The sequence below is a fragment of the Cricetulus griseus genome, chromosome 6 (assembly GCF_003668045.3).
Source record: "Cricetulus griseus strain 17A/GY chromosome 6, alternate assembly CriGri-PICRH-1.0, whole genome shotgun sequence".
Lineage (NCBI taxonomy): Eukaryota > Metazoa > Chordata > Mammalia > Rodentia > Cricetidae > Cricetulus > Cricetulus griseus.
The window spans coordinates 36,154,873-36,179,594 of record NC_048599.1 but is presented as its reverse complement, the minus strand read 5'-3'; the positions used below and the strand labels follow the sequence as shown (position 1 = coordinate 36,179,594).

At 41.7% G+C, this 24,722-nt stretch overlaps 1 protein-coding gene across 5 annotated transcripts in view; it reads right to left on the bottom strand.

Moving 5' to 3' along the window:
• The window catches only part of Kif16b (kinesin family member 16B), a 265,927-nt gene that overhangs the window by 102,413 nt on the left and 138,792 nt on the right, over window positions 1-24,722 (bottom strand). For all 5 annotated transcript variants that reach the window (XR_004770654.1, XM_035447150.1, XM_035447149.1 and 2 more), the window contains exons 16-17: window positions 16,406-16,488; window positions 14,308-14,396 (exon numbers count right to left, since the gene is read on the bottom strand). Coding sequence is in view for 4 of the 5 variants with exons in the window: in XM_035447150.1 (XP_035303041.1) it covers window positions 14,308-14,396; window positions 16,406-16,488 (172 nt within the window). In the remaining variant the exon portion in view is untranslated. The remainder of the gene's footprint in view (window positions 1-14,307; window positions 14,397-16,405; window positions 16,489-24,722) is intronic.

The following is a 24,722-nucleotide window of genomic DNA, read 5'->3' as shown; positions in this document are numbered from 1 at the left end:
ATACATAATTACAATTCAAGGATGTGAGGCCAGAAAGGTGTGAAGCAGGGGCAAGAAGTTTCACAATACAGTTTAACCTAGAAAGTTACCCTCTAGTTAAGTCAGAGTTTGCAATGTGAATATCCAAAGCATTCTGGGAAGGATTTCCTAAATAAACTTTCACACTGGTAGTCTAGAAAGTATTCATTAAGACTTTCAAACTGTTAGATATTTTCTGTTACAAACTTAAGGTACCCAGAAATAATACTTTTTTTTTTTTTTAAGTAGTGCAATTTGATGTCATAAGCATTTTCCGTAGTTCTTCCCAGCCAACTTTGGTTAACAGTACTGTAACCTAATTAAGTATAATTCACACGTATCAGAGCTAGCCCCATTACAGAGCAAGATCACAAGCTTGTTGAAGACTCAAGAGGCATTACCATCAGCTCAGCACATACCCCTGTACCCCAGGAATCCCTGCAACATTAGAGGCCAGGAACATAGGCCCAGAGAGTGTTAGAGAAGCGTGCAAGATAAGCACCCCTTAAGAAGAGCTGGGAGGAGAACTCACCTCATCTAGCTCTTCACCCATCCTCACCTGTACCCTGGAATTCCAACTTGCCTCCTTAGCCAAATGATGGCTGGAGAGGTGAGGGCCCTCAGGAGTCAAAATTGATCTGTTATTTCAGAACCCACTCTCCCTGTTCAACATACTTGAACAGTGTGTCACAGCCAATCTTCCTACCACTTGCTTCAGCCTCATGTTAAACACAGCAAAGTCCCAAAGTCTACATTTCTCTAAACAAAAGCAGGTCAGACCTGTCACCCAACCCCTGGTACCAATTTTTATCATAGTTATGGTTACTATTGCAGTAAAGTGTCACCATGACCATGACAATTCTTATAAAGGAAAACATTTAATTGTGGCTGGCTTACAGGTTCAGAGGTTTAGTCCACTCATGGCAGGAAGCATGTTGGCATGCAGGCAGACATGGTGCTGGAGAAGGAAATATGAGTTCTATAGCTGGGTGGGCAGGTAGCAGGAAGAGAGAGTTCTACTGGGTCTGGCTTGGGCTTCTGAAACCACAAATCCCACCCCCAGTGATAAATTTCCTCCAACAAAGCCACATCAACCCACAACAGGCCACACCTCCTAAGAGTGCCACTCCCTAATGAGCAAGCATTCGAATAAATGAGCCTATTTGGGGACATGCCCATTAAGAGCACCACATACCCCTAACCAGGTGTCTTAGGGTTTCTATTGCTGTGAAGAGACACTATGAGTATGGCAATTCTTACGTAAGAACACATTTAACTGAAGTGGCGGCTTAGTTCAGGGGTTCAATCCATTATCATCATGGCAGGGAGAATGGCAGCATGCAGGCAGACATGATGCCATAGAAGGAGCTATAACAGTCCTACATTTTTCAGACAACAGGAAGTCAACTGCAATACTGGGAGTAGCTTGAGCATAGGAGACTTCAATGTCCACCCCCACAATGGCACACTTCCTCCAACAATGCCATATCTCCTAATAGTGCCATTCCCTCTGAGCTTATGGGGGCCAATTACATTCAAACTACCACACCAGGCAATGCAGAGATGTGTACCCTTGTGTTTCTGATGGGTTGATGACAGTTTGAAAACTCTGTGCCCAGCCAGCCTGTAGCCACTCCTAGACTTCCTCTGCCATGTCTTTCCAAATCGTCAACACAAGAAGCCCATTGTCTTATCTCTTTTTAATTTCCTGACATTTACTTTATTCTTTTCCCTGTTGCTTTAATTTATTCATTACCATCATATGAATTTAGCTGACAGAATATCAAATTAGGCAAAGATTTAAACTGGAAAACTACAATGCTATCTAGAATTTAGATGGGGAAAATGAAATAGTTTAAAAGAGCCCTTATTTTTTAGACAAAAGGTAAGTAAGTTATGATATAAACAAAGAATGAATAATCACATTCAGTGGTCTTGGGGAAAATCTCAATGAAATGTAAATAGAGAAAATAGAAGACAGAACTATATATTTAGGACAGCCTCAATTTTAAAGCACTCTATATGATGCACTATTACAATAACTGATGCCCAAGTAAATAAATATACTTTAAAAGATAAACAAATATTACCAATGCAAACCAATGGTTACATCTTGGTAGAAGAACTATAACCATCTGTGATTACTTTATTTACTTCTGAGTGTTTGGCTTTTTTTGTAGTAAGAACTCATTTTATAATGTGAAAAACTATCAAGCTTTTAAAATCTCTGACTGGAGCAACTAATTCACTTCCATTGGGTTCTATCAGCCTCTGGTTCATTTCCATTTTATTTCTGACAATGATGACAATTAACAGTAGCAGGTCATGTAAGATGCAGAGGTTGCTGCTGTTGACTCAACACTTGATGCCACAGAGCTGGACAACAGTTATTCAAGGTTAGAATTATGGCCTATGATAAAAAGAGATGGAAATGCCTCATCATGGAACAAGTCACACCTACACATACTCAGCCAAGGATCATCCCTCAAACACCTACTCCAAAGCAGGGACACTGTGTCAAAGAAACCAGCCCTGTTAGTTTACCTCTAAACACAGAGATAGAGAATAGACATACAATTGCACCAACAGACACAATTCCCAGCTGTTTAGATTGCTAACAAGGAAAGACGGAACAGACTCTGAGTGACCAAGGAGATGAAATGTGGGCTTTCAGTTGGAAGTCCCCTTTGAGAAAGTGACATTTAAACTGAGGCCTTCGAAGTGACAGTGGACTCTGCTAACCCAATAACTGATGGCTATTTGGACAAGAGTTACAAGTGTCCTGAGAGGGCAAGGAATGCATAGAGCAGGAGCCTGTCACAGAACCAGAATGTACCCTAAACTAATGGTTTCCAAGGAGCAGGGCCAGTGACATACACATTAACAGAATATGGTACTTCAACAGGACATCATGCTGCCATGCAGTACTAAAGGGAACTCTCCTGCCTCATCTTTGCCCATAACAGCCATTTATCATCTCACTAAGAGATGGCTCATTTACTCAATTGAGCTTCACAGTAGCTCTAGATTGGAAAATAAGAGTAACAACCCAGCCCACCAGGCAAGCTATAAGTAATACTAGAAATCAACTTGTTCTTGGAATCAACAGTTTACCTTTTCAATCTACTTTGAAGACAGAAAGCTTACAGGCCTATCATTTAATGTGGATCACAATGGGATGATATTCAAGGATTTAAAAACCAGTGAAGAACAGCAAAGTCGGTAATTAACACCAATCTCAGCTAATGGAGGAAGAAACCCACTTCCTTTAGTTCCCTTCATTACAAGTTCCTAAAGACTGTGTAGCTTAACAAGCTATTTAAGACAATCTATAGCCATCATAAAGTTAGTAAATGACCCATAAAAAGTAAGACAACGAAGAGCAAAGTTGGAGAAGAAACCAGCACTGCAGCAAACCTAACTAGAAAAAATGGAAAGTCTCAATAAAATGAAGCAACAGAGATAAACACAGTAAATAATCCGCAAGTCCACACAGGCTAACTACCAAATTACCAGCAGCATAAATATTGTCAACAATGTGCATAAAGCTCACTTGTTCAAGGTCAGCAAGAAAAAGAGAAGTAACTTACAAAGTAGAAGAAAGTGAAATGGAAGGAGCAAGAAATCTGTAACTAGGCCAGCACTTGGGAGGCGGAGGCAGGCGGATCTCTGTGAGAGTGAGAGTGCCAGGATAGGCTCCAAAGCTACACAGAGAAACCCTCAATAAAAAAAGAAAAAAAAAAAAAAGAAAAAAAAAAAAAAAAAAAAAAACAAAGAAAGAAATCTGTAACTAGGAGGGCACTGTTCTTCCCAAGGAAGAGGATCTTTCCTAAAATATACAGAGAGGACCACAGCCTCATTCAAAGGAGAAAATCTCAGCAGGAGTATCCCTAGCTTCCACCAGATTCTATTTCCTGAGGCCCCCTCCATGTTGCTGAAAAGGGGAACGTGAACTCCTCTAAGTTCGGACTTATCAGGTGTCCTTAAGCTATACTGTGCTGAGGACCGCCTGAAAAACCACACGCTGTGTCTGGTTGCTGAGAACAGGGTTAGCTACATTGAAGCTAAGGCTCAAAGCAATGACAGCTGCTACCCTGATCCTGATGGCTTCTCACTATCTAGTGCAACGCCGGATATCTTCTCCAGTTAGTGAAGAAAGGGAGGATGGAGGGGAGGTCATCAGGAAGAAATAAACAGGCTCTAAGAAAAGAGGGTGAAGAGACGTCAGAGCAATGCAGCAGGAAAGGGAAAGGAGGACTGTTGTGGGTAGGAGGGTACAGGTAGAAAATGGGGCATGTAGGGACGGCAGAGGGAAATGCATCTGAAATGAGTACGTGTGGACAGTCTCCCTGTTATTATTGCCTCAATACTGTATTCCCATAGCTGTTAACATTGTGTTAGAAAGCATTCATTAACAAGAATCAGGAAAAGGATGGAAGATACAAGGGGAAGGAATCACTTTCTTGTCATATAACAGTTATTAGTTGGTAAGAATTCTTCACAACTATCCTGGTGCCTCACACTGTCTACATCCAATCTTGAAAACTCCCCCTTCAGATTTGAGTTCCTTCTGGATTTATTTTCTAGAACTCCATTCCTATACCCAATCAGAAGACAGCAAGAATGTGGGAACTACCCTCACTCAGAATTCCAGTACAAGATGAAACTCAGCAACAGTCATACATACTTGGTCCTACATAACAACCAGGACACTGAGGAAGAACATGGATTTCAAGACAGCCATTGTTGCAGGCAGGAAGCCTAGCCTCTGCTTCTTAGTAATACGACTTAACACTGTACCCCAAAAACTGTGCTTACAAGGATAGAGTCAAGAACTCAAAAAGATTCCTTGAAACTGTTTAGAAGAAAAACTCTCACAGTATTAGCAGGAAGGTAATGAAATAATTTCTTAACATGCAGCCAAAAACCTTCAAATTCTATTCTATGATCTAGAAATGGCAGTGCTACATTTTTCTGCCTCTAGGAAGTTACTATGGAGAACACAAAAATTAACTACAAATCTCTTCAGCCTAGTGGCATGTGACAGCTGGAAATAATTAGAAAATAAAACATAAATCAATAGAAGATAAGTCCAGTAAGACATGGAATATCTACAGGAGAATATCACATAGCTATTAAAATAGTATAAGAGCTATAAAAGGAAAATAATAAATGCAAAAACAAAAAAAAAAGAAATTGCTTACAAATCCAGTATGAGCCCATCTTAACAAACACTATAAATGATAGTTATCTGACAAGAAGCACATGACCAGAAAAGGTCCATCCTGGCCCAGAAGGCAGGGAGATAGGATGTAGCAGCTTGTTGGTTCTGACATCAGTAATGATGGGTGGCCAGTTTTACTGTAGGAGCAGTCACAAGCCATAGAGTATTCTGTAACTGGGTCTGGCTAGAAGCCTCAAGCCCAAGCTCCTAGAGACATACTTCTAGTTAGATCCCACAATATCCCAAAGAGGGCTATGGGTGGGACTGACTCCTTAAACATCTGTGGGGGCATAGCACACTGAAACCCTGATGGAGGAGAGAAAAGAGGCATACTTATAAGGTATCACCACAGTTAAGACAGAGTACATGCCACATGCTAGTGCTGCAGTAATTTCTTTTATACTTGTTTGTGATTTGCACTTCCTATGGTAAATCTTCTTCCCTGATGATGGATAGCTTCAGGCCACCTCAGAGTCAGTAGCCTTCCATGGCCACCAAGGTGTGTGATGGCCTTGGGTGAAGCTCCTTAGGTGGATCTCCAAAGGGAGCCCCGACCCTGACTTCTGACATTTTTAGATCTAGCATGGTTAGAAGCTGAGTTCATTCTTTTCAGAATTTAATTATTCAAATTTATCCATTTAAATGGGCCCACCACTGTGCAGTACTTAGAAGAGGCTAATGTGCCAGCAAAAATTTCTTTTATTTTCAATAGTGAAATGAACTTGGAAGGTATCTAATTTTGCTTCAAGCACTTTCAAGAAGCTGTGAACGCTTCCGCCTCCTGCCAAATTAGCTGCCTGTTTGCAGTCTCCAGCGAGGTGGAGGAGGCTGAGCAGTCGGCTTGCTTTCTTCTTAAAGACACTGTGCCAGTGAGAAGGAATGTTTCCCCTGCAGGGAAATTATCTGCTGGCAAAGACACTGGCTGGGCACTTCTCCAAAGTAGAGCTAACTCCCCAAGGAAGCCACCAGGCTGCTTTGCCCCATCCAAAAATTCTCTGGCATTAACAACCAATGTGTGTACAAATCAGTTTCCAGAGCATTTGAGATGCAGGCCAGCAGTGGGGGCCAAAACTGTAGAAATAATGTGTCCAACTTGATGTGCTGGATAGAGAGGGGGCTGTACATGGAAAGGATTGATGTTAACATAAAAACAAACCACCTAAACAAACAAACAAACAAAAAAACCCAGTCCCACTAAATTCAGATTATGATTATATTGTTGCTTTTTGTTTTTAAATATGGGCAACTAGAAAGATCAAAGGTTGCCCATTTGAACAAAAAGGAAATAAAGAAAGAACCAGTTGCTTCAAAGACAAGTTAGATCTCACCAGATATGATGATCATTAGCAAAAAAGCCACCACTGTTGGGATACTTTGGCTCTGGGAGGAGTACTAAGCAGTGTGTATGTATGCATGTATGTGTGTATGTATGTATTAATCTACTGTCAAACTCTCACTCCCCTAGTCCTCTGTATGACATCAAAGGAAACAAGGGATATGTAGATCTGTAATCTTTAGGTAAGCCACCAACCATGAAGGAAGCACTCACTAAGACAGAATAAGGAGACATGAGGGAAGTACAGAGCACAGGGGTCATGCCCAGTACAGGCATCTGGAGACCACTGGAAGCCCACATCCCGGAGCCCCTTTTCATGCCCAGATCTCTAGAGCAGCAAGAGGTTACTTCCTATGTTCAGGATTTGAATCTGAGTAAGGCATGGGGTCTTCTTGCCTTCATGAGGCCCAGGCATTAGATGAATTTGGAAAGAAAGGGCATGAACAGACTAGCTGCCCAAGGAAAAAAGGTAAAAATTCAACTCAAACTGGAGATGGTCAGAAGCCCCTGAGAATGTGATTCCTAGACCAAGCTTAAAAGGAAACTAAGCAGAGGAAGCAGATGGAAGGGTTCTACATAGCTTTCAGAAGTGGGGCGAGTTTCTTTTATCCAATTAGGCCAAGGGTTCAGAGTGGAAAGTAAGAGAAGATCACATTGAAGAACAAAGTTTTGGATGACAGTGATGGTGCTTGGATGTCATTCTATGCAAACTGAAGGACCAGGCAGGCCTAAGGCTAGGAAGAAGGGGTCACCAAGGAGGGCTCAAGGAACATATCCTCATGCTCCAGGTTTGTGGAAATCTACAGCCCTCTTCTCTAGAGAGGAGGCAGGAACCCTACAGAGTAATCCCAGGAAACCCAACGGTAGTGTGTGTGTAAGACAACGCTACGGCTCTGTGACTCCTGCCAGACTTCACAAGCATCTTCTGCACTTACTAAATCATACTTCAAGGTGACTGAGCCTTTGCCTGTCCTCATCATTCAACCTCCAGCATAAGGTATGGCAAAAGAGAGGCTCTCAACACCAGGCACATGAATGAGTAAACAGCCATTTTTCACTCATCATTTTCATTTCATTCATTCATTTCCATTCATCCCCCAGGCAAGGCTGAGTACTTCCTATAGGCCACAAATGCTGCTGGTGCCAAGACAGCTTTCCCTATGGGGAGTCTGACTGCTGACACAAGACTCAAAACCACAACCACTTACAGAAGAAGTTCAAGGCCCAGGGCCTTTGACAACCTAACCCTCCTCCTATGTTTGTATTTCAGTTAAATAACATCCAATCAAAGAGTTAAGCCTACAACTGGAAGTCAACATATTTTCATTCATCAAAGTCCACAGACAGTTAGACTTCCAGGGCCCATAGCTGCCTGCCTTACTTATCTTTCTAGTCCACCTTTCTTCTAGGTTCCTTCCACCACTGAATCACTCCAATACCTCGCCTCCAGCATCCTTACAGCAGCTCCCCAAGTGTTATCATTACTCACCCTCCAGAGCAAATATAACCACACTCCTCCTTAGACATGAACACTTTCTGGACACAGCACTGGTATTTAACATGTGACAGGAGTTGGCTGTAACCCTTAGGAAATCCATCTACAATAGAGATATATTCATCACTTTTTACAGTACTTACAGTGTGTGTATGGGGGTGTATTTCTTCCTCCTCTATTTCTAAACATTTTTCTTTTTGCAAAATTGGACAGTCTTCAGAAAGCAGAAGGGAACAAAACAGAGTGATGAAGAACCGCAGTAAGACAGCTCCTTGGATGCACTAGGATGGCTATAATCAAATGCAGACATTCTCACAGGTGGGTGAGGGTAGACTCTGGAAACCTCCCTCACTGGTAAGAATATGAGGATGGCAGAGCCACATGGAAAACAGACTAGCAGTTCACTGAAACATTTAGAAGACCTCCGATCAAAGGCTGGAGCAGACATCTATACACTCTTGTCCAATGCAGAACTATTCCAACAGCTAACAGTAGAAACAACCTCTGGCAGACTAACAGATGAATGGACAAACAAAATGTGAGATACATGTATGCAGGAATACTACTCAGCTAGAAAACGGGGGTTCTGACAAAACAGCAAAACCTGAAGGAGCTTGCTAAGTGAAATAAAAAAAAAAAAAATCACAAATGGAAAAATGCCCCAACCCCAGGTATATGGCATGTCAAAAGAAGTAAAAGTCACGGAAACAGACAACAACAAAACCAGAAAATGAGTTATGAGCAGGAAGGCATTGTTTCAAGAATGCTGCCCTATATCTTGCGAGATGAAGAATGTTCTAGAGATTGCTTGCATGGTAACATCATTGAACTTTACTATGCAGTGTACTTAAAATGGTTAGGATGGTAAAACATTATAGTAAGTCTATTTTACCACAGCTACCCATAAAAGTAGTTACCAAGCATGAAAAGTTGTTACCGAGCACGAGTACATAGAAAGTAAACTCTTGTTTGTGTACTGGAGTATATTCTTAAACATACATTCTAGCTGAGTTGTTTTGTTTTGTTTTGAGATAGGAGATTATACAGCCCAGTCTAGCTGTGAACTTACTACACAGCTAAACCTACCCCTAAACTCTTGATCCTCAGGCATCCATCTCCTCAGTGCTGAGAATGGGGGCAAACATCACCTACTTGGCTCTGAAGAAGCCTTCTTAAAAAGAATGTATAATGCCATCTTCATACACAGCAGTATGTTCAAACTTAAGGAATCTGAGCTGCAATCTACACCTCAAATTCATCTGCCAAACACAGAAATACAAGCCCCAAAGAGCAACTCTGTGGGTTTATCAAAGCAAACTGTAAGTGCTAATACTAGGTTTCCAGGGAGCTCTGAGCTGGCCCTCAGCCTGCTAACTCTTCTTCCTCTCAGCATGGCTCCCTCTGTCCAGCTCTCCCCTGGGATGCTCTACATTCCCTACAGTGGACCTCCTCAGCAGGTGACTTCTCCTTCTGCAAACAGTCAGGGAGCAGAAAGGACAGTTCACCTGAAAGCCATAGAGTGAAACCTTCAGTTCAAAGTCAGGGCAGTGACTTTGAGTCTTTGGAAGGTGGATGCTGAGGACTAAGTCTTCAGTTCCCATTCTCTGCCTCTCTTCTCTACACAAGGCCTTGTTGCAGGCAGGGAACATCTTTATAACGCCAACTACAGAGGAGACCATTTACTTGAGACTCCTTGGAATCCTGCTGTCCTCTCCACGACAAGAACTCTAGTCACTTAGTCCAGGGTGTGAATGAGCTAAACTGCACAAGAGACTGGTGTTGGTTAAGAAAATAATATTTGGTTTACAAAAAGAAGAACAATGATTCTCATGAATCAGACTCATACAGATCCTAAGGGACTGGCTGCAGGAGATCTCAACCCTAATAACGACTCCTATTGGAAGCCACAAGGCCTCTGGTTTTCTATGTCACCCAACACATTAGGACATGGCTACCCAAAGGGGCATGACAGCAGAAAGAGAGTCCATCCTAGGTTCATCACATCACATCAGTCCTTTCCCACCAGATCCCAGAGAAGGCTGCAGACATACCTGCCTTCTGCTCTGAACTACATGCTGTCTTGCACTCATTCTACATGCATTCACATGACAAGCCCATGTTCCCAGGCTCTCCACAGAGAACTGGAAGTCCACTACTTAGCAGGCTGTCAGCACACAGCAGATCCTCAGCAATACCCACTGCTTAGTGGGAACATCACAGCCTGATGTTTCCCTCTGAGAAATGAGCATGCTCTGAGTCCAAGCTGTGGGGTATCTGGAATTAAACAACTCTTTAATGAGGGCCCAGGTACTAAACATATTTCTTTCAATGTTCTTCTAGCTTAATTTATGCAGAGAGTATTTATACCTACAACATAAAAAAAAAAGATGGTAAAAACAGCATGGCTATAGCTTTAATTATGCTTCATTTTGCCCACTAGCTAGAGCCAACAATTTCATAATGAGGTGTCTGCCTTCCCATAAGTCAGAGTAGGCAATTTTTTTTCAATTATATTTTAATTCACGGGTAATCACTCTTTGCAGCAGGTAGCGAGTGTAGGGGACCGGGAGCCAGGGAGAAGGAAGGTATGATGAAGTATTAAATAATTTTACTTGAATTTGTACCAACAAGTATTACATGAATGTGTCTGTTTGTGGAAGCCAGGTGAAGAGGATGCATCATGCTCATATCAGAAGCATCCAGAAGCCACCAACTGTAATTCAACCTGAAATATATTGCTTCTCACTTGGGTTTCCTGATCTCCTTTGCTTACTTTCCCATTTTATCATATGGCATTCCTCCTTCTACCACCTTTTGTCAAGGATCAGAACATGACCTTGAGATTATTTAAGTAACTGCATTATCTTTGGGGTTCTACCACTTTGCACCTATGTTTTATCTCAATAATTATAATGTCCATATCCAGGAAAATTAATAAAAAAATACAAAAATTTAAAAACTCTAGAGAATTTAGATGTCTTACTAAAATTTCAATCTGAAACTATTTGCTATTAGTAATAACCAGGAGATATACATGGCACTGTGAAATAAAGTCAAGATCCTTGAGCTTACAAAGCTTCCAACTGAACAAGAAAGATGTAAACAGAATTCTCATCACCTGTCTACTTGTAATCAACCATCTTCCTTGTCTGCCCCATCGCAGGAAAGGGTACAACATCTGCCCCCCATGTTTACCCTGAAACCTGGAAATCTCCCCTTATCCCATACTTCCTTGACTTCACTTTTCTATATCTCTATGGCCAAAGCCCAGACCTATGCCACCATTATCATTCATATGGTCTAAACAGATAGTTTTCTTCACAGTTTCCGGATTCTACTCTACAATTTCCATAGTAAGTGCTCTTCAGGTTACTGTCCCAGACAAAGGCTTCTCATGTTTACCAGCATTCTTAGAAGACACCACTCCCTGCAGTGCCCCACATAGGCCCACACAGGCTGCCACTGACTGTCCCTCACCTTGCCTTGCATCAGCCTTCTTCCTGTATTCCACTTACTCTGGTCCAATTTCCAATTTATGATTTTGAAGCTTTTTGTTTCCCTTCTCTTTTGCCTGCAATGTTTCCATTCCCCCTTGTGTTTTATGAGTGTCACTGACTGCCATCTTCACTCCATTCAAGTCTTAGATCAAGTATTAGATCTCCTACCCAGGAAGTCCTTCTTGAGCACACCTGCCAAACACTGCCCCAGAGGCACCATAATTCATTCCACCTTCACTTCTCTGATCCCCCAGTCATCCACAGACTGACTCTGTCCTTCAGCTGGCATGGATACTGAACATTGCCCATACCAAAGGCACTGGTCCTAGAGTCATGTCTGATTGACAGTAGTTCTCAGAACAAGTTTCCTGAAGGGTGAATGGTCTCCACAAAGAATGATAAAATAGTGATGACAGAAATGCAGCAGTGCGTGGCCAACAGGGACATTTCACTTTGATGAGACCTGGGAATAGCCTGCAGAATGGGTTCATCTGCATGGTGTGTTGGAGCTGCAGGTGGCAGGAAAAACACAGACCAGACCCTGGAACAAGCAAAGAACCAGCTCCTATGACACAGGTTATTTCAGACATATCTGAGTCACAGCCACAATCTGAATGAACAAAACTTGCAAAGGGATGCACTGAGATGTGCCAAGATATAATGAGATGGATGTAGCAGGCTGTGCTGAGTGTGCCCAGATGTACAAGGACATGCTGAGTGATCCTGGGGAGTCACAGAAGTAGACACTGGAAGTCAGAAGGGTTCGAAGGATGCAAATTGGTACACTTTATTATTTTTTTTCTGGGTTTTTCAAGACAGGGTTTCTCTGTGGCTTTGGAGGCTATCCTGGAACCAGCTCTTGTAGACCTGGCTGGTCTCAAACTCACAGAGATCCGCCTGCCTCTGCCTCCCGAGTGCTGGGATTAATGGCGTGTGCCACCAACGCCCGGCTACTGGTACACTTTATGACATGTAATCAATACTAGGAAAAAATAAACTGAATTTCAAATAAGTTAAAATATAATATCACTTTTAATAGGACTACATATTCTACATTTTGTGGAAGAAAAAGAACTTAATACATACACATAAATACAAAATAAAAAGAGATCTAGTGACCTGAGGAGAGATTACTTTTTCTGTTTTCTAAGGTAACAAAGTAAGCTTCCAAATGGTAGCAAACTAAAGGGCTCCACTACACGAAGGATGGGGAAAGTTAGCTGGGTCTTGGGCTGGGAGACAAATTCAAGCAAAATTATTTGACAGACAAACAGTACTTAACAGAAGGGATCACACCACTGATATCAATGCCAAGGACCAGCATATTACGTTAAATGATGTAAGCCTACAAATGATTCCTTCTAGCCACCACACAAAGCAGCTGGGAAAACCACTACAAATTCCTAAGAACCTACAAGCACTCATGCCTTCACAAAGACTGCCTATTCAGTGGCTCTGAAAGGGTTCTTTTATTTCAGGGTCTCACTAATATTCAGCTCATTTCAAGACAAAATAATTTAATGATTATAACCTCCCTCAGTAATCACACAACCTGAAGTTTGAAAGGCTGCATGATGAAGATGAAGCTGGATGTCATAAGAAATCCACAGACCCTATGTCTCACCAACTGGCTTTCTTTTTATTTTGGCTCAAGTAACACAGGATCTGGGCTTTAGCCTGCTGATCTCCAAAAGGAACAAGGTAGAGATAAGATTGAAGGCATCCAGGGACAATGAAGCAACAATTCCTCATAGGCATCTACTTGCCACCACAGAAAGGGGAGCACTACCTGGACCTTCAGGAGCATCCACAGGCCACGGGTGTGGAAGTAGAGCCCCAAATGGAATAGGGCTAGGGCTGAGGAAGTGAGAGCAAGGTTCGGGAGTCACACCTGGACGCGGGCACAGCTCTCACTTGTGAACAGGTGCACATGTAAGGCCAGGCAGCTACAACTCTGAGACGTGAGAGGACAGAGGTGACTCAGCACTTATGCCTATAAATACAAAACAAGGGACAGCTCCAAAGAGAAATCCCTAAGAGTTTCATTTCACTCATTCAGCTCATAATTTTAAGTGAGATTCTCTTGATAGGAAGCATGAAACAGTATAACCTCAAACTGGGGAGTACCCAGAAGTCTTTTCATCTGGTTCCTTGTTTCCAGACATTTTCATTATCACTGTCATCTTACTGATGGAGTCACCAAGGACTTGAGCACTTAGGCTAACAATTCAAGGTCACCCAGCTGCTAAACTCATTTAAAATGGTCTCCTTTGTGTCTTTGCCATCCCCTGATGTCTAAAAGCAGTGAAGATAATTCTCTGGGCTATAGGATGCCCTAAGACCAAGGCTGCCTCTGTTATTACAGATCATTTATAAAAACAAGATAAAAGCATTTAAGCCAAAGGGATCATGCACTGGGTAATCAAAGTGCCAACTTAAAATATTAGACAGTTATGAAAATGATAATGAAGCTTGTAACCATCTTTGCTAATGCTTATTATGTTGTTAAGCAAAAAAAAAAATCAGAGAACATAATCCCATTTGTACTGTGATTATAACTAAGTACAATTATGTATATACAGCACCGGCTGGAAAGAAACTTGGAAAATGACTGCAGTTGATATGCTGAGGAGGTGCCCTTGCCCAAGCTTTATTACCTCAAGTGACTATAATGTAGTTGGCACCATAAATACCACCACAGTACTAATCACAGGGAAGAGACGTGCTGTTCACTCACCCAGGGTTATACAACATGACTGCAGACAGGTTCTCACAGGACTTTGAGAGGTCGGTCATAGACAAGCTGAAGGAGGACAGAAGGCCACTCTAAGAGCAGACACAGGGCAGAGTGGTTACCTTGGTGGGTATGAGAAGGTCAGTGCTTCGCATCCATTGCCTTCCGCTAGGGACAGGCAATGAGATGCACACACTCATGTGAATGCTTCATATCTGTCAGATGAGGGATAGTCGGTCCCTTATACACCAGAAACCACTTTTTAAAAACATAAATTTTATTTATTTATTTTACATCCTGGGCACCATTTCTCCTCCCAGCCTTCCTCCCAACCACACTCCCTCTATTCCCATCCCCCAATCCTCCTCTTCTGTTTATGAAAGGGTAGGTCTCCCATGAGTATCAACAAAACATAACATATCAAATTGCAGTAAGACTAAGCACCTCCCCATGCATTAAGGCTAGGTCCCAAAAATCAATTAAAAAAAAAAAAAAAAGACAGAGACAGCCCCTATTCACACTGTTAGAAATCCCACAAGAAGATCAAGCCACACAACTGTCACATATATGCAGAGGGCCTAGGTCGGTCCCATGCAGGCTCCCTGGATGTTAGTTCTGTCTCTGTGAGGCCCTGTGTGTCCAGTTTAGTGGATTCTGTGAGGATTTTTTGTTTTGTTTTTGTGGTGCCCTTTGACCCCTCTGACTCCTACAATCCTTTCTCTCCATCTTCTGCAGGGTTCCCTGAACTCCACCTAATGTTTGGCTGTGGGTCTGCATCTGTTTCCATCAATTGCTGAATGAAGCCTCTCTGATAACAATTGGGCTAGTCACCAATCTGGTCACAGGAGATGGCTAGGTCAGGCTAAGAATCTGCTATTGCTAAGAGTCTTAGCTAGTGTCATCCTTGTAGATTTCTGGGAGATTCTCTTGTGTTAGGTTTTTACTGACCCCAAAATGTGCCCTTTTATTCACCAGGCATTCCATAGCTCAGAAAGCCTCCTCGCAACACTGTATGGAAGGTTAGATAGAGGTTAGAAATTGTTTCTCTGCTGCCCTTAACATTCACATTTACTGAGTGGTAGAGATAAAGGGATAGGTGAGGGGTTGGCCTAAAAGATAAGAACTGGTCTATTTGCTTTCAGGGAAAGCTATTGGCAGACAGACGTTCCCCATATCTCTCTGGAACAGTGTCTAAAAGGGACTGTCTAGAGTGGCCCTGAGATGGAATGGGCACAATTTACTGGCTGGATCATCAGCCCTGGATTAAGCTGAGGGATGTAGCTTTGTTCTCATTTTCCATCAAAGGTCCTGGAAGCCTTGAGCAGCCCTTACATAAGAAGAAATGGCATGAGATGCTATGTCACTTGGTGGCCAGAACAAAGGCCTTGGGCTCGCAGGTTAGGGCTGAGGTCCTAGGGGCCCACCTCCTGCCCTCACAGCCTGTTATGGACGGTCTAATTTCCCACTTGGTTACTGGTAAATTGGGGTGGTAATAGCTGCTGTACAGACAACCTGGTGGAATCTGCATAATCAGAGCACAGTTCCCAGCTCATGACAAAGCAAGCTGAAGTTTTTTCTGTCTTCAGCAGTTTAAAGAAAGGCCATGGTTCGGATTTGTTTCCTTCTCATTCAATGGTCCTCTCTTTGTGTGGGCTTCAGCATTCCTCTATCATTGAGCATTTTAAAACCCCTTACTGCTCCCATACAACCAAGCCCATCTCCCTTAATGATCCTACACTCACCCCACTCTGTCTCCTACCCAAGTGAAAAACATAATTTACTATGGTGGACTTGCAAAAAGAGTGATTCAGTGCTATGTTACATAGATAGTTGCAACTCACTCCTCACTTAATGCCACACAAAGCCTGACACTTCTAGGGATGCATAGACTAACAGGAAGGGTCTAAAGGGAAGACCTTTTTTCTTGTGAGCTCTGGATCTAGTTGCTGGCTCTCCTACTCCATCATCTGTCAGGATACAAACTGCCTGGAACAGACCTGGTTACAGAGCTTCCTTTCCAGAGGTTTTAGTCCCAGAGAGTAAAGTAGTAGAACCTAGGAGACACCCCCATTGCATCTGGGGTCAGTCCCCATGCCCTCACCTTCCTCTTCTCCCTGAGCTTGGCAGCTTCCTTTGGATGGTTAAAGCGGAACATGTTGGTTCTTCCCAAGAGTATCACAGCACCTGGAATACAAAAGAACAACAGCGATGCACAGATGGCAACGTGATCATTGGTGGACAGTGTGGTCAGCTAGCAACAACAGAGCATGGACTTCTCCTTCCAGTGCATTAGAAAATAATAAAGTGATGGTTCAATCTCAAAGGCCCACCTATGGAAGCTAATTTTAAACATGCACGTACTTTTGTTTTTACAGCTGGGTGTCACGATATTCAAAACAACCCAGGCAGAAGTGATGAATCTAAGCATTATAACCTATTATGAGATTTTAAACTTAATATGCAGATAATTAGACTTGTGATTATTTGGGAGGAAAAAAAACCCTCCAGGACTCTAAAGAGATGTATCATCAAGCAAAATATGTGATTTCAAATGTAGGAAATGTTTATTAGTGCTTACAAAAGCAGACACCCAAAGACAAGCAGTTTTAAAAGAAACACCGTGGAACTGGCAGAGACAAGTTCCTACTTCTAAAATGCGCCAGTACCTGATGTGCAAGAGGCTGCATACATAAATCTATCCACATTTATTCTCAAGGGAGTATGCTGCTTCCTATCACAAACCCTGTTAAAATTTAGATGTCTGCATTAGATATGCTAGACCAGAATCCTCATTCAGTACCAAGTGCCCAGTGAACAAGGGAAGAAGTCAAGGCTACTGGCCAGGAATGAACAAAGAAGAGAGGGCTTGGCAAAAGTAAGCAAAGAGTTTCTGAAGTCAGACTTGTCCAGATCCAGAGGATTGGCCATGAAAGGCAGTGAACTCCCTGGCCTTAAGGACATTTAGGAGAAGCTATGTTACACACACACACACACACACACACACACACACACACACTATCCTGTGGTCTCTTCCATGCCAGAGCATCTTTGTCACCTTATAATAGAACGCAGGATTTAGTCTCAGTCCTGAGAAAGACAAGACTTATGCTCTGGAGTCGGTAATCAAGGGCAATGACTGTGACAGTCCAGCATCAATGTACCAAGTGCAGACTGGAGCAGCTAGAAGCAGACTTCTGCACCAAAGACCAAGACAGGTCTCACTGGATAGTCAGAAAATGGCAAGAATTAGAGTCATGGGTGTCACAGGGAAAGGTTGAGCCACAGATGGGAGACTACCTAGCTATGTTCAGAACATAAAAATTCAAGCCCAATCCATACAAAGGATTTACTTTTTTAACAACAGCAAAAAATAATAAAAAAAAAATAAACCCAGGCATAAGATGTGTGGACCTGGAAAGCTGAGAAAAAGACTGACCAGAGTTCAGAATCTAGCAAACAGTGACAAAAGCCAACCCATAAGTTTTGTGTTTCCCACGGAAAATTTCAAAAACAAAAATACTAATTGTCAATAGTTAAAAACTTTAAAAAGTCCACACAAAATTCAGGGATAGCTGTGGTGGTTTGGAAAAAAAAAAAAAAAAAAAAAAAAAAAAAAAAAGGTCCACAAAGGGAGTGGCACTATTGGGAGGTGTGGCTTGTTCTGAGTAGGTGTGGCATTGTTAAAGAAGTGTGGAGGTGGGCTTTGAGGTCTCATATATGCTCAAACCACACCCAGTGTCTCAGACCACTTCCCTTTGCCTGTGAGTCAAGATGTAGAATTCTAGCTCTTTCTCCAGCACCATGTCTGCCTGCATGCTGCCTTGCTTCCCACCATGACAATAATGGACTGAACCTCTGAACTGTAAGTGGGCTGCCACAATTAAATGTTTTCCTTTATAACAGTTGCCATGGTCATGGTGTCTCTTCACGGCAACAGAAACCCTAACTAAGACATTTCCACCATCCCTTAAAACCTCAGAGGATATAGTATCAACTGGTCCTTAATGTCCCTTGGTGCAAGTCCTGGAGCTGTTGAGGGCTGACATACCCTCTAGCTAAGCACAAACTCTGACCTCTTGCTTGGGTGTGGTCTTTGCCTGGAGTCATAACACAATTCCAGTCATATACTCTGGAGCTTCAAAAGTATCCCCCTACCCTGCCTCTGCTGCCACTTAGTCAGTGTACTTAGATGTCTCAGAGGAGTTTCAAATCCATACAGTTAACCACTGACTGCTTCAGACACAAGCCACAGGGGAAACTGAAGGGCTGGGTTCAGTAGAAGTCACTGTTTCACAGAAAACAGAGTCAACATGAAGAGAAGATAGTTTTGGGAGACTCACAAAAGCAGTGGATCTTTGCCTCACGAACAATATGTTTATCGTTCTCATAGAAATTCACATTTGTGTCTCTGCTACTCTGGAAAGTCAACATCACTATAATTAAGAAAACTGTATTCCACTCTTCCACTGCTAAGATGCAGAGCTGTATCTATTGTAGACAGTCACAATCTAAGTAGTTATATCTAAGATATAGGTACATTTAATACTCTTTAGTTACATTAGAGATTAATAAGGCAATCAAATTCCAGGTGTTAATTACACCTAATCCAATTCTTTTTTTCCTTTTGTTAAACGCCTAGCTAAGCAAGTTGAAAATTGCTAAAATATGTTAATGGAAAAATAGAATAGTATCTCAGAGACATTCTTTCAACTCACATTAAGTCACTGAAAATAATCCACCTATCTATGTTATTTGTATGAAATACACAGTTAAAAGCCTTTTAAAAAGTTATGAAAGAAAGCACAACTATCCACAACAATTCATTATTTCCATTTTAGTGTGTGTCAAGTAAGTGCCACTAACTATGGGTCTATGGGGGTTATTTTCATTCAAGCCACCACTCTCTCTATCTATCTATCTATCTATCTATCTATCTATCTATCTATCTGCCTACCTACCTACCTACCAAGCGTTTTCTCTATTAGATGAAGTCAAAGATGTGAGGGGAAAAAAGAGAAGAGAAGGGGAGTGGAGTGGAGGGGAGGGGAAACTTTTAACAGCATGTAGAGGAGGTGACCTTGGAAAGGAAAGGGAGACTGAACTAGGGAAGAAGGAAGCAGGAACTGGGGGGAATCAAGAATGCTGCTAGAGAAGCTAAAATGCAAACTAGAAATTACCAGTGGGTTTTGCCTCAAGGAGAGTTGTGGACATTAAGGTCAAAGCAAGAAAAGAAAGGCTGGGGAGAGGAGGTAGATGTGAAGTATACAGATGCACTGAGTACAACAGTGCTTTGCAGACCCCTATGGCAGGCAAGTCATGCTGCAGAAGAGACATCAAGATTAACAGGAAACCCAGTGGAAGAAGGAATGACCACCTATACCCCACCAGGGCTATATGTGCCAAAACAGAGTTCAGGGTGGGACATGGCTAGATCTCCCTGAGAATGTAAATGATCCAAGAAGGGTCTTGACAGGTTGTGGGGTTTTTGAGTCTCAGATCTGTTTTGATTCTCTAGCTCTACCCTCCCACACCCCTTGAAGGTGCCTCTTTCTTTCAAAAGAGTCTATTTTTATCATTGTCCATGAGTCTCTTGGTTTAGTTCTTCATTACAGAATACTGGAAATCTCAGTAGGTGCCTTTGGACTCAGATCATACCTTTAACATGTTAATAAACAGAGGGTGAATTGGGTTTAGTGGTATAGTTAGTTTTGATTTATTATTTATTAAAAGGAAATTCATGAATATACTTAGAAAGCAATAAGCCAGCTAAAGGAAAAGGGTGGATTGGTGGATAGGCAGACAGACAAATGAGACTGGTTAGTGATGTAATATCCAAATGAGGGCTGAGAATATAGGTCAATGAGTAAAATGATTGCTGTGCAAGCATGAGGACCTGAGCTTAGATCACCCATGTAAAAATCCAAGTACTCCGGTGTACTTATAACCCCAGCACTGAGGGAAGAGTGTCAGAGAGGACGCACTGAGGCCAAATCACTAATACCTAGGTTCACTGAGACCCTGTCTCAAAAAGCAAGGTTTATAAGGTACTGAGGAAGACATCTGACAATAACCTCAAGTTTTCACACCCATACCCACAGTATCCCTATACATCATACGCCACCCATCCCACACACCCCACACACCCTGACAGACACGCATACTCCATGTCCCTGGGTGAGACAAGGAGAAGCTATGGCTGAACCTCTTTGGAATTCAGTGTCCTCGTCTACTCATCAACTGAAAAATTCCTAAGGTTCCGTCTCGACCTAAGTTCCTTTTAACTGTCAATGACTCCTTGCTTGAGGTTAATGTGATTAATCGCAGCAGATGGACTTTCTGTGATGCACTTAATTTGTAATTTTGAGAGCATGTCTAAACCTCGATGAAATATATGATGGCTTCTGAGATTACTTCAGAGCTTGTTAAATATCCAAAGACAGACAAATCCCAGACAGTCTTAAAAGGGAATGGAGGGGGAAATGACATTGTAAAAAGGGAGACAAAGTCTTTTGTTTAAAAAAGATAGAAAGCTTCCTTCATTTAAATCTCTGTGAATGAGAAATACAAATGATGGTTTCATATGAGATTTTCTTATTTTAGTATGTCAAATAAGCTGAAAAAAAGAAGCATATATGTATTTCTAGTGATTACTAGGGAAGATAGGAACAATACTTACTACCACAAGTAATTACCCTCCTCCTTAGATTTTAATGAGTTTTTTTTAATTCTGCTACTGCATGAATAAATTAACTTGTTTTTCTATTAAATGTTGTCATGTGAATATTTCAGAGGTATAAAAGATGCTGTTCTGAGCAATAACTGATAGAAACAAATGAGACAACTGTGTTGCCCAAAGTGCATGGTCTAAGGTAACAGGGGCTTAGAGGCTAGAGACAACAAAACCAGGACTCTGCTTCAGGGCTTCTCATTTTACATTTTAATTATTTAAGCACCCCTGACTCCACCTAGCACATACAGAGGCTGCATTCCTAAGAGATGCTTGGTAAAAGAAAGATTTCATTTGAGTTATGATTGGTAGAGGATCCAGACTCATAGAGTACCACACACTGTCCTGAAAGGTGGATGAACAAGAATCTGGGATAATAAAGGGCAAGGATATTCTCATTTTGTTGCCTGATTCCAGGAAAAAGAAATGGCTTAATAGCTTATAAGAACTTTCTCTATGATTTAAAATAGCTTAAAAACCTTATATTGAAATGAACTGTAATGTTAGCATCATTTTGGAGTCATGATAGAATCTAATCTCAAATAACATGTACCACTACATAAGAACAGATTAAGTTGTATGTTCTAGAGCTTTATACTCTTTTAATAATGGTTAGTACTTAAAGCATAGGAATTACAATAATTCTGTTTCAAAATGGCCTTGGGAAGCTAGATGTGAAAGACTAGAATTTATAGGGAACAGACATTTTATACAGATTCTAAGTGGATTCAGACAAGACATGAAGGTGCCATTGACAGGCTTGAACATGAATGACAGGCACTGGGCATCAATGTGATACTGCAGCAGATGTCACTATCAAAGCATGCCATCTGATCACTGGTTTTTGTAACAGCGACAAATGTATATGAAACCTTACCAAAAACCCACAAGGGCCTTGACACCTCCCTTATCAGTGCTCACATTTCAAACATAGAGTTATACATTAAATAAATCACTTTACCCCTCATTTAGTCTCAGTAAAATTAAAATTTGTAAGCTCAGATTCCAGGCCTCTAGAGAAGAAAGGAAATTGATTTTCAATCTTTGCTATTGATGTACCCAGTCAAATAACCATCAAGTGTTATTTGATGATCTGTGTTTGAACTGAATACAAAGATTTTAAATCTTCAGGATGTACCAGTTCACCCCTCCCCATAAAATCTTAGATGTTTGCATGAGTGAGCCAGGCTAATGTTTTTCTTCTTAAAACTTCGTGGGGCTGATGGAAGCAGAAGCAGACACTCATAGCTAAACACTGAGATGAACTCTGGAATCCAGTTGCAGAGAGGGAGGAGTGATGAGCACAGTGGTCAAGACCAAGCTAAAGAAACTCATGGAAACAGCTGACCTGAACAAGTGGTTGCTCGTGGACCCCAGACTGATAGTTGGGAAACCAGCATAGGACTGTTCCAGATCCCATGAATGAGGATGTCAGTTTGGAGGTCTGGGCAATCTATGGGACCTCTGGAGTAGATCAGTATTTATTCCTAGTACACGAATGAACTTTGGGAGTCCACTCCACATAGAGGGATACTCTCTCAGCCTAGACACACTGGGGAGGGTCGAGGCCCTGCTCCAATGATATGACAGACTTTGAAGATCCCCCATGGAAAGCCTCACCTTCCCTGGGGAGCAGAAAGGGGTTGGGATAGGGGTTGGAGGGTAGGGAAGGAGGGGAGGGAGACAAGAAGCTTGTTTCTAATTTAAAATTGGTCTAATTACAATTATAAAAATAAAAAAGAAATAAAAAAGAAAACTAGAATTTAAAAAAAAAGAAGAGAAAAAAACTTCATGGGGGAGACAGATTGCTTCCTACAGGGATAGGTCTATTTTTTCCAAAGAAAAAGTGGATTTGTCGTGAAATAATCCAAGAGCAATATAAAGTCTTAGATGTTGGGAGAATGGCTGCTGTGTTATCTGGAATTCACCAAGGTTTGTCTGGCTTATGGTGCTGCTTTCCACAACTGGTGCAGAATGTCAGAGTATGCCTTGCCACAGATGAGGCGTTCCTGCATAGCTGCTGAAGTAGCCTCAGGATAACTGATGTGTCTAACACAGATGGATGCGCTGTCATTAGGGTAGCATAGTGAGTTTCCAGTTAAAAAAAATTTCTGCTCAGCTTACAGACTTAACTCAAGGTACCACATCAGGGAAAGTTTTAAGATCTATCAATTAGGGGTCAGCCATACTGCCATCTTAGCTGATTTCAATACAAAATAAACATTAAAAAAAGAGTTGTTTACGATACTGGCCTGTCATTAACATCAAAGTGCTTCCCACTATTTAACATTGTTCTTACAGAGAGAGCACTGTTATTCTTAAAGACTGCTAGAGAGAGTGAGTAGGCAAAGAAGACTAAGGGCAACGAAACTGAAAATGACCACTTTCGTCCTCTTGGCTCCTTGCAAGAAACAAACAAACAAACAAACAAACAAACAAAAGCTTATTGTTATAAAATATCAATAAGAAGCCTGATGCTTTAGCCAGGATAAGAAACCAGGAGGTCCCTGGTACCAAGTGGAGGCAGTGAGAGGTCTCTGAGTTACCCAGGATGGTGGAGCAGGTTCCTGTGGCTGTGTGTTCCATCTTTGTATCCTTTAAATCCCTTGCCCTGGACCTAGGTATAGGTAAACAGTGGAGAAGAAGGAGTGGAAGCAGGATAGGTTCAATTTCCAGTTGGAGGAGAGAAATAGGAAGATCCGAAGGAAAACTAAAGTACTGGGGGCACAGTAGGAATTCTGAGATTCACATGTGCACACACTGCCCCAAGCCTCAGATGCATGTTTAGCCTGACAGATGAGCTAAGGGGCAGAAACCTGCTCAGGTCCCAGGCTAGCCAGTGGTAGCAGATCCATTGCTATGTGGATAGAACAAAGGCTTTGACACTGAACCAGCACTGGTGCTGCAGCCACAATCGACATATATAGGTTAGGCTGTTTCTAATGTAGGTCTGAATCCAACAAGGGAACATGCTTGCTAAAACAGAGTATCATCATTTCCCATCACAGAATTTCAATGAAACTCACTGTCCGTTAATAAAATGCTCAAAAGTTTCCCAATTCAAACCATTATTATTACTTCCTTAACAAAGAATTGGGAAGATGTCAAAGAGCTGGTAAAACAATTAACACAAGCTACTCCTGAGACCTTTGAGCTAGCAATCATAAACATATTTGAACAAGTATTTTGACTTTGAAACAAATAGAAAATTAAAAATTCAATGAGATAAGACATAAAATTAAGAAGCAAACATTGTGACCCAGAATCACAGCAATCAGGCAAACAAAAGCCATGGAGGATGAGTCTTATAACAGGAGGTAGCTGTGAAGGAAAATTCAAACTAGACAGAAAACTGGAGCATGAGAAGAACAAGAGATAACAACTAAAATATCCAATTTTTATGTGATTAGAGACCCAGAATGAAAGAGAAGCATATACAGTAGGAAAATGTTTTTAAAGAAATCATAGTGGCAAACTTCCCAACTCAAAGCCAGACAGACATCTATATATTCAGAGGCTCAGTAAATTCCAAACTGGTAAACTTGAAGAAATCCACAGGAAGACCCCACTGTAAAGACATCTTAGGCAACATGAAGCGGAAGTTGCTGAAGGATCAGAGAGTCTAAAAACTTAAGTGTGATAGGTGAAATAGCAAAAAAAAAAAAAAAAAGTGAAGATAGGCAAATAACTG